Source organism: Nicrophorus vespilloides, unplaced genomic scaffold (assembly GCF_001412225.1).
Source record: "Nicrophorus vespilloides isolate i.1.1-1 unplaced genomic scaffold, Nicve_v1.0, whole genome shotgun sequence".
Taxonomy (NCBI): Eukaryota; Metazoa; Arthropoda; class Insecta; order Coleoptera; family Silphidae; genus Nicrophorus; species Nicrophorus vespilloides.
In genome coordinates this window covers 33,314-53,562 of record NW_017095746.1, presented here as the reverse complement: position 1 = coordinate 53,562, position 20,249 = coordinate 33,314, and the positions used below count along the sequence as shown (strand labels likewise).

The following is a 20,249-nucleotide window of genomic DNA, read 5'->3' as shown; positions in this document are numbered from 1 at the left end:
GTATGTACAGTGGAACCTCGCTTAACGTTTCAAAATTTCCGGATTTTTACTCGTATAGTGAAACATGAAGAAGGCGCGCAATCCGGGACTTCTCTTCTCATCGTCACTCGTTAAGCAAAACGTCGCTCGTTAAGCGAGTCATTTTTGCTACTTTGTTAATTTTTTTCTACCAACAATTACTTTTACTTAAAAATAAATCTTACTTATTCTAGAATTAAGATAATTAACAAAAAAACAAGCTAATGTTAAGATTTCGTTTAGTTTTGTTATGTCTTCAGTTTCCATTATGATGTATGTACAGTGGAACCTCGTTTAACGTTTCAAAATTTCCGGATTTTTACTCGTATAGTGAAACATGAAGAAGGCGCGCAATCCGGGACTTCTCTTCTCATCGTCACTCGTTAAGCAAAACGTCGCTCGTTAAGCGAGTCATTTTTGCTACTTTAAATGAGTTTAAATTTCCGGATTTTTACTCGTATAGTGAAAAATATTAACAAATACACATGATATGATGAAGAAGGCGCGCAATCCGGGACTTCTCTTCTCGTCGTCACTCGTTAAGCGAACCGTCGCTCGTTAAGCGAGTAATTTTTGCTCGTTAAGCGAGATTCCACTGTAAATGTGTTTCTTCATACCTCTTCATAAATGATCATATAAATATTACCTGAGAATGGGCCAAAGGAATGGTGTTTTTGAACTCGATCCAAGTGACCACCTCAGAGCAAGGCGGCGTCGTCAAAGAACCACCGTACGTGAAGTAGATGGACCTATTCTTCATCAGCATCTGATCGAACGTGGGCATGTTCGTCATCGTCAAAGAAGTGTTCGCCTCTTCAATATCAGGCAGAACCTCAGTAATCGCATTGTAGTTGCTGTTCTCAACTTCAGCATTCTACAAGAAAAACAAAACAAAAACCCAGATTACACAACGTCCAAACCGCATCGCACGCTCGATAGAAAATCTCATTAGCATCGACATAAGAATTCAAATTGCATTAGAATTACAAACTTTGATTGATGTTGCATCTTCTGCGTCTCGGAATTAAAAAAAAAAAGAAAAAAAAACAAGTTTGTGTATGAAAGTCATATCCATTAATTGATCATTAAGTGTAGTTGCGGTGAGGAATCATTCACTTGCGGTCACCTACCGTGCGCCAAAAAAAAAAAACCAACAATCATACTAATAACAGTCGACCTCCTGCATTGTTTCAAATAAGCAAGTAAACGAAATCGTCCTTTCGATGAAAAGAAATGTCGTTCCTTCGCGCAAATATTCTCTGCACGCTCTAATTATCATTAAATTTCGTCAACTGCGACGGTTCTTTACCATTGACAATATTGTTACGTATGCGTATTAAAAATCAATTATTGCTCGAAAGCGAAACACGACAAAAAAAAATTTAAAAAAAAATTGTACACAGTAGTAACATATCATAATAATGCGACGACGAACACGAAATTTCGCGTTACGTAATGTAACCTTAGCCCGAGTGTTTGTGTGTGTGTACTTAGCGAGTTGAATAACTGAAATTTTTCCGTTTTGTTCGATTCGCTCGGAGCGTGCAGGAACAAATAAATCCTTCGTTAGCAATGCAGATTGATCAGGAAAGTTTCTCACACACCGCCTAGTTTTTTATTTTTTTTTAATTTTTGCATAAGTTACATGTTATTAACGCCAATTACGAGTCGATTATCAAAAGTGTATGCAAATTGGAGTTAATTTCTGTCCGCTCCGACTCACCGAGTACAGGAAGGATAAAACGGTCAAACCGTCCGGATGATCGATTGCATCTTGGATCGTCCCGTAAGCCCTCTGGAAAAATACCATGTGCAATTCCATAGGATAACTGAAAACAATGATATTCCATTAGCAACTCACTTAGTATACAAATGTATGCAGTTTATAAATCATCATAATATACTACATATGTATTCCTATCGTGCAATTAATTCACTTTAATTGTTCAAGATTATTTAATGATTTAACATTTTTAATTAATTATATACGGTACAATCTAATTAATTAAATAATTCCTTTATAAAATACCATGTAATTACGACGAAAAAAGAAATTTAAGAAATGCGATACATTCTCTTATTCTTTTAGTTATTCAATATTTTTATAGCAATAATAATTATACAAATTAAAAAAAAAAACCGTTATAATGGACTTTATTTTTATAAAAACCGGTTTAATAAAGTAAATATTTTCATTCAATTTACAATAAATATAAAGAAACTGTAAAGAAATTATATGAATTTTAACGAAAATGTGGTCAGTGTATTCATTTTGTTTGATTAAATGTCAGTGCGTGTCAATGATAAATGTCATTGTATAATGAATGAAATACAAATTGAAACAATGTTTGGTATATTGACAGTTGTCACTGACTTATGTCATTTAACTAATATGTTCTTTAAATACAATACAATAAATATATAGAAAGTTTAAAGAAATTAGATGAAGTTTAATGAAAATCTGGTAAGTGAATTCATTTTGTTTTAATAAATGTCAGTTTATGTCATTGCATAATGAATGACAAACAAATTGAAGCGATGTTTAGTATATTGACAGTTGTCACTGACATATGTCAATTAAATAAGTCCCTTATAATGGACATTATTTTTATAAAATCCAATTTAATAAAGCAAATATTTTCATTCAATTTACAATTAATATAAAGAAACTGTAAAAAAAATATAGAAATTATATAAATTTTAACGATAATGTGGTCAGTGAATTCATTTCGTTTTAATAAATGTCAGTGCATGTCATTGATAAATGTCATTACATAATGAATGAAATACAAAATTGAAACGATGTTTGGTATATTGACAGTTGTCACTGACTTATGTCATTACATAATGAATGACATAAAAATTGAAACGATGTTTAGAATATTGACAGTTGTCACTGACATATGTCAATTAAGTAAGTCCATTATAATGGACTTTATTTTTTATAAAAACCAATTTAATAAAGTAAATATTTTCATTCAATTTACAATAAATATAAAGAAACTGCAAATAAATTTATAAAAATTATATGAATTTTAACGAAAATGTGGTCAGTGTATTCATTTTGTTTGATTAAATGTCAGTGCATGTCAATGATAAATGTCATTGCATAATAAATGAAATATAAATTGAAACGTCAATTATCTAAAATGTACATTAAATATACATTAATTATAAAGAAATTAGATAAATTTTATTGAAAATCTGATCAGTAGATTCATTTTGATAAATGTCATTACATAATGAATGACATAAAAATTGAAATGATGTTTGGTATATTGACAGTTCTTACTGACATATGTCAATTAACTAATATGTTCTTTAAATATACAATATATATATATAGAAAGTTTAAAGAAATTCGATGAATTTTAATGAAAATGTGATCAGTGAATTCATTTTCTTTGATTAAATGTCATCGGGTGTCAATGATAAATGTCATTACATAATGAATGACATACAAATTAAAACGGTGTTTGGTATATTGACAGTTGTCACTGACTTATGTCATTACATAATGAATGACATACATAATTGAAACGATGTTTGCTATATTGACAGTTGTCACTGGCATATGTCAATTAACTAATATGTTCATTAAATATACATTAAATATAAACAGAGTTTAAAGAAATTATATGAATTTGATTGAAAATGTCATCAGTGAATTCATTTTCTTTGATTAAATGTCATTGCATGTCTTTGATAAATGTCATTACATAATGAATGACACTGACATATGTCAATTAAGTAAATCACTTATAATGGACTTTACTTTTATAAAAACCAATTTAATAAAGTAAATTTTTTGCACACTACATCAAATTCCAGCTGCGTAAATTACAAAAAAAAATAAACAATTAAAACAATAACACTAAACAGAAATGTGTTGCATTCGCATTTATTTTTGAATCAAGATTATTTTGTGATTCATCTTGCAGTTAAAAATTATGTACCTGTGAAAATAATAATATGAAAGAATCCTTCGAATCAAATGTGTGTACATTTTTTTTTTGTAAGTCATACTTATTTACTTTAGTCGCATTCAACAATAAATTGTAGTCGTAGCTTGCAACATGAGAAACACAACAAATATATTTGCATATTGCGAATATAAACGAAAAATCATAATAAAAACGTATCATTTGCAAACACCTTTATTGCACCTTCACCTTGGCCAGTTTTACTACTACATCGATGTACACGCATTTCCAAGTGACTATGCATGTCTTTGCTTATCTCCAATTAAGTTTATACGAGACTAATTGCTAATCCAATTAAACGATGGAAACATTTTTGTTTTATTTTCTTTTCTTTTTTTGCATGGAATTATTTTACTTCGTACATTTTTTTAATTCGGATTAATTCACGTTAGTTTTTTTCCATTTTCTTTGATAAATAATAAGACTCGACCTAATTATTATTTTCGCATGGTCATTGAAACTGGATTCTTTTGAAGAATTGCGCCGATCCAAGGATTTATGATGATTTCTTTTTTTTTCCTTTTTTTTCTAGTTTAATATCTTTTTGTAATTACGTAAAAGGCGAGGTCTCTCTCTTTGCAAAAGTATGATTTATGAAAGATTCATATTTGTATCAAACATCTGCTTTCACGGTTGTCTCTTCTCTGCATTTGCGACAAACATTTACTTAGAAAGCTGGTAATTAGACTGGCAATTGTTTTCGTAAATTTAGTAAACCGCAAACGTTTACGTACTTTATTAAGTTTATTAATGGTTTTTCCATTACAAATACAACTCTCATCGCCTAATTATAAACCTCTTTTTTTCATAATTAACAAACAAATGTTTACTTTCTCTTTATAAAAAAAACTGTTTTCTTTCTTCTTCATTAGTTTAGATTACATTCATTACTTTTTTAAAATAGATTTAGTAATTTATTCTTTAGATTTCTATTTGATCCTAAAACTTACATTATTCTGGAGTCGTGAAAAACTGGAAAATAAGAAGTTATTTCACCAATAAATCTAATGACGCAGAATTTTAGTTCATGTGCTCTGGCATAAACGTAGTCATAAAATCGAATTGAAACTGTAAACATCTTAAAATAGAAGCACATTTCCGGTATAAATCAAACATTTTTTGTTTTTCAATCGAACTTTTTATCACAAAGGAAACGCAATACAAAAGTACGTTTCCTTTGTAATAGTTTGAAATTTTCGGTAAACATTTTTACTCAAATTATATGTAATTTTATTGAAAATGTAGTTGATTTCTTCATGTAAATAATCATTACGTAATTAAAAAAAAAACGCATAATAATATGTTTGACACGATGTTTGATAGTTGTTGTTTTTTTTTATGTAACGATATGCCAATTAACTGAAATGTTCATTAAAGTGTTTATTTACGTAATAAAAGTGTAAAAAAATTACATGCATTTTCGCATAATTATCTGAATCATTTCGTTGTAATAAATGTCATTACGTAATGCAATATTCGAACACGAAGTTTGGTATATTGACAGTTGTTATTGACATATGTCAATAAACTAATATTTTCATTACATTCACAATAAATTTATAGAAATTATATGAATTTTAATGAAAATCTGGTCAGTGGATTAATTTCGGTTGATTAAATGTCGGTGCATGTCATTGATGAATGTCTTTACATAATGAATGACATATAAAATTGAAACAATGTTTGGTATATTGACAGCAGACACTGACTTATGTCATTACATAATGAATGACATATAAAATTGAAACGTTGTTTGGTACATTGACAGTTGTCACTGACTTATGTCATTACATAATAAATGATATACAAATTGAATTTTGGTATATTGACAGTTGTTACTGACTTATGTCGATTAACTAACATGTTCATTACATATACATTAAATATAAACAGAGTTTAAAGAAATTATATGAATTTGATTGAAAATGTGATCAGTAAATTCATTGTGTTTTATGAAATGTCAGTGTATGTCATTGAAAACTGTCATTACATAATGAATGACATACAAAATTGAAACGATGTCTAGTATATTGACAGTTCTTACTGACATATATCAATTAACTAATATGTTCATTAAATTTACAATAAATATAAAGAAATTAGATGAAGTTTAATGAATGACATACAAAATTGAAACGTTGTTTGGTATATTGACAGTTGTCACTGTCTTATGTCATTACTTAATGAATGACATAAAAATTGAAACGATATTTGGTATATTGACAGTTGACACTGACTTATGTCATTACAAAATGAATGACATACAAAATTGAAACGATGTTTGCTATATTGACAGTTGACACTGACTTATGTCATTACATAATAAATGACTTAAAAATTGAATTTTGGTATATTGATAGTTGTTACTGACTTATGTCGTTTAACTAACATGTTCATTAAATATACAAAAAATATAAAGAAATTAGATGAAGTTTAATGAAAATGTGGTCAGTAGATTCATTTTGTTTTATTAAATGTCAGTGCATGTCATTGATAAATGTCATTACATAATGAATGACATACAAAATTGAAACGTTGTTTGGTATATTGACAGTTGACACTGACTTATGTCATTACATAATAAATGACGTAAAAATTGAATTTTGGTATATTGACAGTTGTTACTGACTTATGTCGATTAACTAATAAATGACATACAAATTGAAACGATGTTTGGTATATTGACAGTTGACACTGACTTATGTCATTACATAATGAATGACGTAAAAATTGAAACGATGTTTGGTATATTGAATTACAAAATTGAAACAAGGTTAATATATTGACAGTTTTCACTGTCAATTAACTAATTAATATTTTCATTAAATTTTTATTACAATGAAAAATAAAATGCAGAAATATTTTGCTGGATGTGTTCACAAAAAAAAAAATAAAGCATAATATTTTTGTAACCTCAGCCTTGACCATCAAAATTAATTAGAACTACAAATTAAAAACGAAATAGTTCATAATGTCAGAGCAATTGCACAGCAGCAATTAATTTGACGCAATCAGTTGTAAGTTATATAAATGAAGAGAGAAAAAAAAATGTGAATAAAGGTAACAACAATAACATTTTAATGGAACAGTTCGAATGCACTTTTGAGGTGCAATTAGAAAGGCCACATCCTGCTTCAGAAAAATCTTCGAGCACCTTCAAGCACGCCCATATCGAACACAGCGAATGTAAAATAACTTCTGGGAAAATTAAGTCACAGGTATCATTAATACATTTATTAACAAAGATATTTCTCTTTCATTTTCCTTCGATAATTACGCACGTACCGTTACAAAAGACTTTTGTTCTTCACCGAAATGGTAATGAAATTCATTTTCTGTTTTATTCCATTATTCAATCTCACCTGCTATTGTTGATCTTGTTCTCGGATCCTTCGGAATCGTCGGAGCCCCAATGGAAATGCAACTGCGCGAACTGATATTTCCCAAGCAGAGGTCCACCAGATATCAAAGGCATTTTCGTCGAATTGATCGTAACGATAACTGAAAGAAAAAAAGTCAGTTAAAGCATTGAAATGTGTTAACTGAGAGAGGATATAATTTAACATTTCAATATGCCTTAGGGAAAAGTAAAAGTTAAAGTTATTGAGTTATTAAATTAATGTTAATAGGAAAAGTGTAAGTTTGTAAGACATTAAATCGTCTTTATTGCCGAGTCGGTAAAATGGGTTCGGGACGCGAGAAAGTCCTCTCCTTCATTTCTTTTTTTCCATCTAGACTCTGGACTCGACTTTCCAATCCTTTTGTTTATTTGTCCTCTTAGTCTCAGTTTTAGTTATTTCTTTTTTGTTTGTTTTCAAGTAAACGCGATTTGGAGCGAAGTGAAATCTACCGCAGATTTGTCTCTCCGTTCAGTTTATATTATTATTATATAATTAACGTTGAATGCAAAATGAATCTGAACGATTTCGCAACGCACAACAACAACAAAAACATTGAAGGACGTGCTGCATTGTTAGATAATAATAAGGTATTGACAGTATATGCGATAAAAGCAATTAGTTTCGGAGCTGTTCTTTCCACTCTTTTTTTTTACAATTATCATCGTTAGTTGTTTGTTGAATCATCGACGTTGGACAACTGTGCGTGACACTCAGACGCTTAATTTAATGTCTATTTTTTTACTAAAACAATGAAAGAAATACATAGTGATTACGCTACGATTTTTAATTCTCTAAAAGTGAATTATTCTACGAAAAAACAAACGCTTATTACGTAAACAAATTGTAAATTTAATACATTTAATACATTAACATTTTGTCTTTGCTTATTGATCAATTAGTCAATAGATTAGGAACATCCTTTAACAAATAAAAAGTATATTTGAAAGTGTTTTTTTTTTAAAGACAATAAAAAAAACTTTCTCACTTTTATTGTTTTCTCAATTAATTTTTATTAAATTTGTAAATCTAATTAAAACTTGCATACCTTTGCAATGTGTTTATCAATAAATTAGTGAATAGATTGGCAAATCCTTCAACAAATAACAAATTTATATTTGAAAGTATCACTTTTATTGTTTTCTCATTTAGTTTTAGTTAAATTATTTTAAATTTTTTTTTGTATGTGTACATCTTTCAAGAAAGTTTTCAGAAACACAATTAAAGGTTGTAAACAATCAATTTGAGCTGTTTAATGTTTGAGTTACTTAAATATTTCAATTTTTCTAAATCCGGATGAGAATTGCAATAGTACAAGGTGGCGCAAAAGTAATGTCATAATTTGAATTAGCTGCCAATTTTGCAGATGGCGCCAAATGTCACTGTGCTTTGACATTTATGATGTATATATATAGTGAATTATTTTAACAAACAAAATTTGCGTTTCTGGGACATAGATAATCCACATGTAATGCAAGAAGATCCGTTGCATCCCCTCAACGTGACTGTTTGGTGCGGCATTTGCAGTGAAAAAGTGATTAGTATTTTTTTGAAGATGGCGCCACCGTAACCGGAAATGGCTAGCGTTGCTTAACCATTTTTCTTTGTCGTAAGATGCTGCATTGGGTCTCGATCATTGTTGGTTTAAACCGCTCACACATCTGGGGAAACTTTACTTTTGCGCCACCTCGTATAAACTGTATTAATAATACACTTATTAATAACTTTTTAGATAGCTGAGTGTTTATTTCTTAGTTTACACGTTTCTATTTTTACACGTTTTTCTTTGTGGGTCAATGCTTTCCACATTCAATTATATTTTTAGATAATAATTTTATAAAATTTAATCAACTGATAAGTTTGAAGATGATATAAAAAAACATAATTAAAACAACAAGACAAAACAAAATTTCTGTTTTCATCTTAGTTGATGTAACTTTCATTAACTTGTTATTAAAGAAAGTTATGAAATAAGTAGAAAGAAAGATGCACCCAAGTTTAAAGATAATAAATTAAAATTTCAACTAATTTATGATATGATACAATAAACATTTTTCAAATAGTACTGAAAATTACAAAAAATAGATAACTTAAAATATAAATTCATTATTAATTATAAATTACTTCAAGATTGACAAGATTCTTGAGTCAAAATTCTTAATTTTCTTCGTACGTTGTTAGTAATTGATTCTAAATATAATAAATTGGTGTAATTTACTTAGGAATTCGAGCAAGAGATTTAGAAAAGTGTTATTAGAAACCTGCGAACACTCTGTTGTCTCTCCAAGACATCAAAATTTGACCGAATTATAAAACAATGTTTTTTAGAAGAAACTCTCTAAAGTAATGTAATTTCATGCGAATTTGGAAGACGACATTTGTTCATTTGTCAAAAAGAAAGAAATCATCTAAAACTTTACACTTTCAATTTCAATTTTATTAGTAAGAAATATGTAAGAAAACAATAAGAAATTAAGTAATTCATTCAATCATTCATATTTTAGACTAAATTTTGTAATATTTCAACAATAACAATTAATTTAATTAACAATTTTTTTAAATTGTAATTTAGAAATTTTCAATAACTGAAAAAGTTGTCTCTTTTGCTGTTATTACAGGTATCCCCCGACTTACGAACTCCCGGACTTACGAACAAAATTCTAAAAGCTCTACTTGCACAAAGAATGTCATTGGATATGCCAAACACAAGTAGCAGTTCTTGTCCACAAGTACTTGTCAAGTATCATGTAGTTAATAAATAAGTTATGGAGTTTTGTTTTCATTATACAACTACAGGTATCCCCCGACGTACGAACTGCCGGACTTACGAACAATATTCTAAAAGCTCTAACTTGTTACAAGAAGATATATTCGTCGTTTCTTATTAAATAATTGTTATGTCTACATTGAAAAGTAATTGCAATTAAGTTCTTTGTTTATTTTAATCAATTTTTCAAATGTATGCAGTTATTAACACGGAATTTAACATATATAAAACTAAGAAACCATGATAAAGTGTGGTAAGATAAGTATATTTTTAAAATTCTCCCGACTTACGAACAAATTCGTCTTACGAACAATCCTTTGGAACGGAACTAGTAAGTCGAGGAATACCTGATTATTTTGTATATAACTGTAAAACTTAATTAAACTTTAATTTATAATGAGAAATCAACCAAAAAATTTAGATTCTTTTTCAATATGTAAAACAATGTTGAATTTCAACAAATAGGAAAAAAAAACTGAAATTTTGTAAATGTTTAAAAAAATGTGAAATAATGATGTTTCTTTTGCTGTTATGAGAACTGATGCAAATACAATTTAACTTATTTTGGTTAAACTATCTTCAAGTTATAAAATAAGACTTCTCTAATTGTAAATGTATTCAAAATCAATTAAAAAACAATAAATTCTTCTATTTTTATTGCAATTTAACATCCCTATACATTAAAAATTCATTTTATAAGAAAATATCAATAACTTATCTAAAGTTTGCAAATTTCTACTAATTTAACGTAGTTTGGTTAAACTATCTTCAAGTTATAATAGAAAAGTTCTCTAATTGTAAATATATTAACATATATAAAGGTGAAAACCATGATAAAGTGTGGTAAGATAAGTATATTTTTAAAATTCTTCCGACTTACGAATAAATTCGTTTTACGAACAACCCTTTGGAAGGGAACTAGTTCGTAAGTCGAGGAATACCTGTATATGGTTATTTTGTATATAAATGTAAAACTTAATCAAACTTTAATTGATAATGAGAAATCAACCAAAAAATTTAGATTTTTTTTTCAATATGTAAAATAATGTTGAATTTCAACAAATAGGAAAAAAAAACTTCTTTACAAATTGAAATTTTGTAAATGTTTAAATAAATGTGAAATGTTAAACTATCTTCAAGTTATAAAATAAGACTTCTCTAATTGAAAATGTATGAAAAATCAATTAGAAAACAAAAAATGCTTTACTGTTTCTTCTATTTTTATTGTCATTTAACAATTTAACAAATCAACTAAAAAATTTAGATTTTTGTTGTTGTATATGTAAAATAATGTTGAATTTCAAGAATAGAAAGGAAAAAAACTTCTTTATAAACTGAAATTTTGTATATTTTTAAATAAATGTGAAATAACGATGTTTTTTTTTTATTGGAAGTCAGGGAATACCTGATTATTTTGTATATAACTGTAAAACTTAATTAAACTTTAATTGATAATGAGAAATCAACAAAAAAATTTAGATTTTTTTTAAATATGTAAAACAATGTTGAATTTCAACAAATAGGAAAAAAACTTCTTTATAAACTGAAATTTTGTAAATGTTTAAATAAATGTGAAATAACGATTTTTCTTTCGCTGTTATGAGAACTGATGCAATTACAATTTAAAAGAAAAAAATAAGTTGAATCATGTAACGCTGTCATGAATTTTTTTATTTCGGTAACATCATTGAATATTCGGATTCGGTTACGAAACGGCGATATCGGGTTTATATTTAGCGTTGAATCGTCATCGGACAATTTACCTGTGTGTCCGTTGTTCTTGATCACAGCTTCTTCGGGCACGAAATCGAAGTTCTCGAATTGCATCGGGAACAACTTGACCATCTCGACGTTGTGCTCCTCGATGTTGATCGGACTTTGGTGCTTACCAATGCAGTGATGGTACTTCTCACCCCAAAAGTTTGGACCTTCAAAATAACAACAACAACAACAAAACTATTAGTACAACAGTTTTGCATTGGGTTTCGTAAATGGAAAAGTTGTTATTGTAATGCAACAAATTTGGGCAATTCAAACAAAAAAAGGAATAAATAAATGTAAAATTATATCATTATAAAGTAATGTAATATAAATAATGACAGGATTTGCGTGCTGCGAATTGTATTCGTTCAATTTTTGGAGGCCGGAAGCAAATTACCGCGTGAAAATTGGACACAAGAATATTTTGATGGCACGTGGGAGACGATTATTTTCATCGTTAATTACTGTTAATCTCGCTGTGAGATGTGAAAGGACAGTTTGTTAATAAAACTGACGACGTTCTATGAAACAAATTTGTTTGGAACAATGCGGACTCGTGCGAATCTGCTTATGCAAATGGTCTTTTGTTTGCTAACTCACCTACGGTTCCCTCGTACCCAAAATCCTGACCAGAACCTGGAACAAAATACAGAAAAATATAAATTTCTCCTCTCAAAACTGAACTGATTCTATGCCATTCAATTTAACGAAATTGCTGGATCGAAACTGAAGAAAAAATTGGAAAATTATGCGTTCGTGACGGACGTGGATTATTTCCCCAATGCAGACGATTTTCTCGATGTTGTCATTGACGGAATAATCGTTTATTACCATTAGCAATTATTCGCTCATCATTTATGTGTCTCCTAACTAATTCCGTGCACATTTTTCCTTTTTTTTTAAACTATTAATTGCGATCGCGTGTTTCCACTGACAATTCGCATTCATTTGGAAATCGAGAAGGAAAAAAAAAATGTGCAATAATTAACTGGTTTCGTTTAAAATTTAGCTGCGTTTTCGGAAACGGAATAGAAGGATTATGTAAAAAAAAAATAATAGCTTAATTGCGAAACTGCCGGATTATTTTTGAGTATTGTTTTCTGCAATTAATTATAGGTACGTGATTCAAGAAGTTCTTCAAAATTCTCAGCTGCAGTTTGTTTTCTTCATTAACAATGTAATCTGTAATTAGTTTTCTTCGAATCGAAGATTCTCACAATGATTCAACTTGAGTTAGTTTAAAGAAAAATTAAAGTTTCCAAAAGAAAGGATCAACAGGACATGAATTCCTCGCTTAGTCCGGTTTTGATCAGTCTATGCAACAAAGCTGTTTCTGAGTAGTTTCCAGTTATGTCATAGATTGAAATAGGATTCGTAACAACAATGCGTATTAAATATTGATTTTCTTTTGATGTTTTTGTTTTTCTCAAATTGATTTGATTTTTATACTTCTTCGTGACTTTTGTAGTTAATCTTTTATTGTGTTGCTATAAAATATTCTTCATTAAAGTTATAATACTTCTCTAATATGTATTAAATGTATTATACATTAATTAGAAAACAAGAAATTCTGTACTGTTTCTTCTATTTTTATTGAAATTTAATAATTTAGCAAATGTAAACATCAATAAATTATCTCAAGTTTCCAAAATTTCTAATAATTTAAGTTATTTTGTATAATATAAAACTTCTCTAATCGAAAATGTATTAAAAAACAATAAAAAACAAGAAATTCTTTACTGTTTCTTCTATTTTTATTGTAATTTAACAATTTAGCAAATGTAAATATCAATAAATTATCTCAAGGTTGTAAAATTATAATAATTTAACTTATTTTGATTAAACTAGCTTCAAGTTATAATAGAAGACTTCTCTAATTGTAAATATATTAAAAATTATTAGGAAACCAAGAATTTTTTTACTGTTTCTTCTATTTTTGTTGTAATTTAACATCAATAACTTATCTAAAGTTTACAAAGTTCTACTAATTTAACATATTTTACTTAAAATAGCTTCAAGTAATAATATAAGTCTTTTCTAACTATAAATATATTAAAAATGAATAAGAAAACAGGAAAGTCTTAACTGTTTCTTCTATTTTTATTTTTATTTAAAATCCGTATAGATTTATAATTAATTTTATAAGAAAATTATCAATAACTTATCTAAAGTTTGGAAATTTGCAATAATTTAACAGATTTTCGTTAAACTACCTTTAAGTTATAATATAAGACTTCTCTAATTGTAAATGTATTAAAAATCAATAAAAAAACAGGAAATTCTTTACCGTTTCTTCAATTTTTATTGTAATTTAACATTTTAACTAATGTAAACATTAATAAATAATCTCAAGGTTGCAAATTTTTAATAGTTCAACTTAGTTTGGTTAAACTAGCTTCAAGTTATAATAGAAGACTTGTTTAATTGTAAATGTATTAAAAATTAATTAGAAAAGAAGAAATTCTTTACTTTTTCTTCTATTTTTATTGCAATTTAACATCCCTATACATTAACAATTCATTTTATAAGAAAATTATCAGTAACTTACCTAAAGTTTGCAACTTTCTAATAATTTAACTTGTTTTGGTTAAACTATCTTCAAGTTATAATAGAAAACTTCTGTAATTGTAAATATATTCAAAATCAATAAGAAAACAAGAAATTCTTTACTGTTTCTTCTATTTTGATTGTAATTTAACATCAATAACTTATCTAAAGTTTGAAAATTTCTAATAATTTAACTTATTTTGGTTAAACTATCTTTAAGTTATAATAGAAGACTTCTCTAATTGTAAATATATTCAAAATCAATAAGAAAACAAGAAATTATTTACTGTTTCTTCTATTTTTATTGAAATTTAACATCCCTATACATTAACAATTCATTTTATAAGAAAAAATATTAATAACTTATCTAAAGTTTTCAAATTTCTACTAATTTAACTTGTTTTGGTTAAACTATCTTCAAGTTATGATATAAGACTTCTCCAATTGAAATAGTATTCAAAATCAATAAGAAAACAAGAAATTCTTTACTGTTTCTTCTATTTTGATTGTAATTTAACATCAATAACTTATCTAAAGTTTGCAAATTTCCAATAATTTAACTTATTTTGGTTAAACTATCTTCAAGTTATACAATAAGACTTTTCTAATTGAAAATGTATTAAAAATCAATAAGAAAACAAAAAATTCTTTCCTGTTTCTTCTATTTTTATTGCAATTTAACATCCCTATACATCAACAATTCATTTTATAAGAAAAAATATCAATAACTTATCTAAAGTTTGTAAATTTGCAATAATTTAACTGATTTTGGTTAAATTATCTTCAAGTTATAAAATAAGGCTTTTCTAATTACAAATTTATTCAAGATCAATAAGAAAACAAGAAATTATTTACTATTTCTTCTATCTTTATTATAATATAACAATTTAACAAATGTAAAAATCAATAAATTATCGAAAGTTTGCAAATTTCTAATAATTTGACTATCTTCAAGTTCTAAATCACTACCACCTAATTGTTGCTAATGAAGAAATTGCCATAAAGTACTGTTTCGCATGCGTTTTTGAATTGGCAATTACATCGAAATCACTTTTTAATAAGCGCTTTACCAAAAAACAAAAAACAACTAAAAAAAGGCAGCAATAATCATAAACATAATTTTACATAATTATTAACGCTCATTTCGCGTGTAATTGCAATGATTTGAATGCTATACAACCTGTTTTTCATTTTTAATGCGTTAGAAATTGAAGAGTTCGTTTCAAGAACGCATCTTCCTTGGATGAATCCATCAAGGTTTTAAATTATAACCATTTTTTTTGTTAATTATAGTAATTTGGATTTGTTAACAAATCGCGTCAACGTTCTGCAAAACAAAACAAGCCTCAGGTATTCAAATTTCACGTGATGTTTGTTTATAGTTGGAAATTTAGATTTTTTTCTATTTAATTACAAAAAAAAACTAATTTTAGATCGATAACTTAATGAATCAAAATCAAGTCATATTATCTGACTAGGAAACATTATATAATTATTTAATGATGATAAAAATATTGTTAATGATCCCATTACAAAAATATCTAACAAAGATTGGTAACAAAATTCCAAATTCCGGTTTAGATAAACTTATTAATCATGAAAGAAACAATTAAAAGCTTGACTAAATCTTAATAACTCAATTAATTGATCATTTTAAATCACTTTTAAGATTCGATAACTGTTTGCTTTATAATTGTCGTGGCCTACCATTTTATTATCATCTTCTTAATTATACAACAAAAGCGCTCAGTAACAAAAGCGCGCAGTAACAAAAGCGCGCAATAAAACAATTGACACTATAGATATTCCATCCTGGGACACGACATAATATTATGTTCTAATCAAAGAAAATTGTCAACAAAGACATAAATATTCAAATGTAACTTTAGCGAACACAAAAGTGTATATTTTCTAAGAAAGTAATAATATTTGGGACAAGTAAAATTAACGAATTCTATATAATTGCACGAACATTGTTATTTAATTAATTCATTTATTTATTCCATACGATTTACATATTCCATTATTAATTTACATGTAACAACTAATGAATATGTTCATTAATTCATTAACTAATATCCAATGATAATAATATTTGTGGTCAATCGACGCATTCTAACCGTAATTCTTCATAAATCATGTATTATTAGAATATAATTGATTACAATTATAATTTTAATGTTTATTGGGAATATTTCATTATTTCTATTGCTGATTTTGTATTGAAATTAAACGAAATCAATTTTGCAACGTATTTGAGGCTTTGTTGTTTGAATTATTTCGGATTGAACAACAAACTTTAATTTCAATATTTTTAACAAACAATTATTATCTAAATACATTTAATACTATATCATTTCGTTAAATATTCAAACTAATAAGAAATTAGATTTTGTTGTTGTTATATTCGTTATGAATCATTATTTTTTTGTAACAAATAATGAATACGTTCATTAATTCATTTACAAATATCCAATGATAATCGTTGCTTTTCTTTGTGGTCAATCGATGCATTCTGACCATAATTTTTCATAAATCATGTTTTATTAGAATATAATTGATTACAATTACAATTTTAATGTTTATTGGGAATATTTCATTATTTCTATAGCTGATTTTGTATTAAAATTAAACGCAATATTTTATGATATTATTAATCTATTTTGCAACGTATTTGTGGTTTGTGGTTAAAATTATCTCGGATTGAACAAACTTTAATTTCAATATTTTTAACAGACAATTATTATCTAAATACACTTAATACAGTATCATTTCGTTTAGTATTCAAAGTAATATGACATAAGCTTTTGTTGCTGTTTATTATTTGTATAAAATAATAAAATTTAAATGAAAAAATGTACCAAAATTTTCAAATTTAAAGTATTATGAGTATTTATTTTCAACTTAATTCCAAACTTACAATTAATAATTGCCAAAAATTATAAAATTTCAGAAATATAGAGAAAAAAAAGTTAAATATTGAAAAATTTCTACTTTTTCTTAAAGTTTTTTTCAAATAATTGTTGAATTTGACTTTAAAAATATTGGAAAATTTCAAGTTTTAAATTAAGTAACAATTACTAAATAATTTTATTATAGAAATTAATGTTAAATTTATCAATAAGTAGTTTTTTTTATATTTATTGCCTAAAAATATGTATTTTATTATAAATATTTGTGTTGAACAATTTTTGTTTGTTAAAAAACGAGTGAAGATGAGAAGAGAAGTTCCTGATTTGAATATGTTTCACTGTATATTCGTTTCTTCTTAATTGTACAACAAAAGCGCGCCGACAAAAGCGCGCAGTTATATTTGCTAATCATCATTTTTGTTGTAACATCTAATGAATACATTCATTAATTAATTTACCAATATCCAATGATAATCGTTGCTTTTATTTGTGCTCAATCGATGCATTCTGACCATAATTCTTCATAAATAATGTTTTATTAGAATATAATTGAATAGAATAACAATTTTAATGTATATTAATGTTTATTGGGAGTATTTCATTATTTCTATTGCTGATTTTGTATTGGAATTAAACGCAATATTTGATGATATTATTAATCAATTTTGCAACGCATTTGTAGTTTGAATTGTTTCGGATTGAACAAACTTTAATTTCAATATTTTTAACAAACAATTATTATCTAATACTATATCATTTCGTTAAATATTCAAACTAATAAAACATAAGATTTTGTTGTTGCAGTTGTTGTTATATTTGCTACGAATTATTGTTTTTTTTTACTGTTTAATATTTGTATAAAATAATAAAATTTAAATAAAAAAATTATATTTTAGAAATATAGAGAAAAAATAGATTAAAAATTTAAAAATTTCAACTTTTTTTAATTAACTGATATTTGTTAAAGTATTGTAAAATTAAGCAAATAATTACTAAATAAGTAAATTTTTATTGTATTTTATTATAAAAATTTGCGTTGAACAATTCTTATTTGTTAAAAAAAAAACGAAAAGAATGTTGTTTAAATACAAAATAAAATTAAGTATTATTAATATTTATTTTCAATTATTAATTCCAAATTTTAATTTACGTTTAATAATTGCCAAAAATTATAAAATTTCAAAAATATAGAGAAAAAAAAGTTAAATATTGAAAAATTTCAAGTTTTAAATCAAGCAACAATTACTAAATATTTTTATTATTGAAATTAATGTTAAATCTATCAATAAGTAGTTTTTTATATATTTTATGCCTAAAAATATGTATTTTATTATAAAAATTCGCGTTGAATAATTCTTGGTTGTTAAAAAAAAAAAACGAAAAGAATGTTGTATAAATACTAAAAGTTATCGTGAACTAGAAAATGCGGTGCACGCTACACACTTTTGCAAATATAATTGATAATTTATAAAAAATAAATAAAAGTAAACTCACCAATTGATAACATTCCGAAGAAGCAGTAAACAGATACCAGAAATTCAAAAGCGAACCTCATTTTGTTATTGTTGTTGTCTATTTGATGTTTGATACAAAAATATCGTCTCTTCGGATGTAAGAAGTGCATCCACTAAACCGCAACTCCGAAAGCAAAATAAAAGCAAACTTGCCTCTGGACTAGCGCACTGACACTAACACTATTTCACCTTCCGCAATTCTATTTGGTCGATGCAAAGCCAAGTAAACGAAGCAGGTGTGTGAGTGTGTCTGTTTGAGTGCGTGGACTGAGCGTGTGAGAGTGTGCGTTCGGCATAGTCTGCACGTTTTGTTCGATCAGGAATTAAAGCAATAAACGAAATGTACTTTTGCAATTAACAACGTTTCATCATCATCATCAACAGCAACAGCAAACATTAAAAGTGCGCTGTTCTTTCTTTCGTATTCCCAATCGCATAAATCGGAATCTTATTTGAAGAACAACGTAAGATGTTAAACGCTTATTACATAACAGATGTTCGGATTAACTTACATTAACGATTGAATTAACAACAACAACAAACAAACTTTCTTTAAATGCAAGAAGCAGAGGTTTCATACTGTTCGAAGCGAATATGGGGGGAATCCGATTACCGAATGCGGATGTTGGCATATTACAGAGATTACTGCGAAATGCAAATTGTCCAAACGAAAACCGATCGAATTCCATGGGACGAATTTATGTCGCGCGCGCGAGTTTTTTTTTCTAATTCCGAAGCTGCTGCAGCGTCCCATTTGGATTCCATCCAGGTTTTCTCGTGATGAAATTTACCTTTGCAAGACGTTTCTTCGAATTCAAAATTTTACATTTTTTATGAAGATTTCTTTTTATATAATCAATTTATTAATTTGCTACAACTAATTCCAAATTGATTAACTTAAAATAATGACTTACATTCATTTGAATCATTATTTTTTAGTTGCAGCAACAACAAAAAAACTGTATTCCTTTTATGAATTTCCGGTTTAATCAAATTATTTTGTCCATATATATATAAATAAATACACGAGTAATTTCCAAGGAAAGAAAACACGTGCATTCGCGAATTTCTATTGCATTCGCTTAAATTTCCCGACACGTTTTAATTGTCGGTGGGACACGATTTGCATACGAAACGGTATAAACATCTACGTTCATCTTCTTTCTATAGACGGCGAATTGTAACTAACAGATTTGCTTTGAATGGATTGGAAACGTTTTTGCGGTGTCCGAAAGTGATTGATTACAGCTGCAACGATTATTGAGTCTTAAGTCTATCAACGGAATCTTTAAGTGAAGTTAAGTGTGCGAGTTCAGAAGTCCATTAACGTTCCGCTCATTGATAACTTG

General features: G+C 27.1%; 1 protein-coding gene across 1 annotated transcript; it reads right to left on the bottom strand.

Moving 5' to 3' along the window:
* Window positions 1–649: 649 nt before the first annotated feature.
* Window positions 650–19,406, bottom strand: LOC108562131 (carbonic anhydrase 15-like). The gene is made up of 6 exons (XM_017920344.1): window positions 18,881–19,406; window positions 12,528–12,563; window positions 11,930–12,094; window positions 7,364–7,502; window positions 1,742–1,847; window positions 650–892 (listed from the first exon to the last, which is right to left on the bottom strand). Exons 1-6 carry the CDS (start codon window positions 19,008–19,010, stop codon window positions 650–652), a joined length of 819 nt encoding a protein of 272 aa, XP_017775833.1. The 5' UTR covers window positions 19,011–19,406.
* Between the last annotated feature and the right edge of the window lie 843 nt (window positions 19,407–20,249).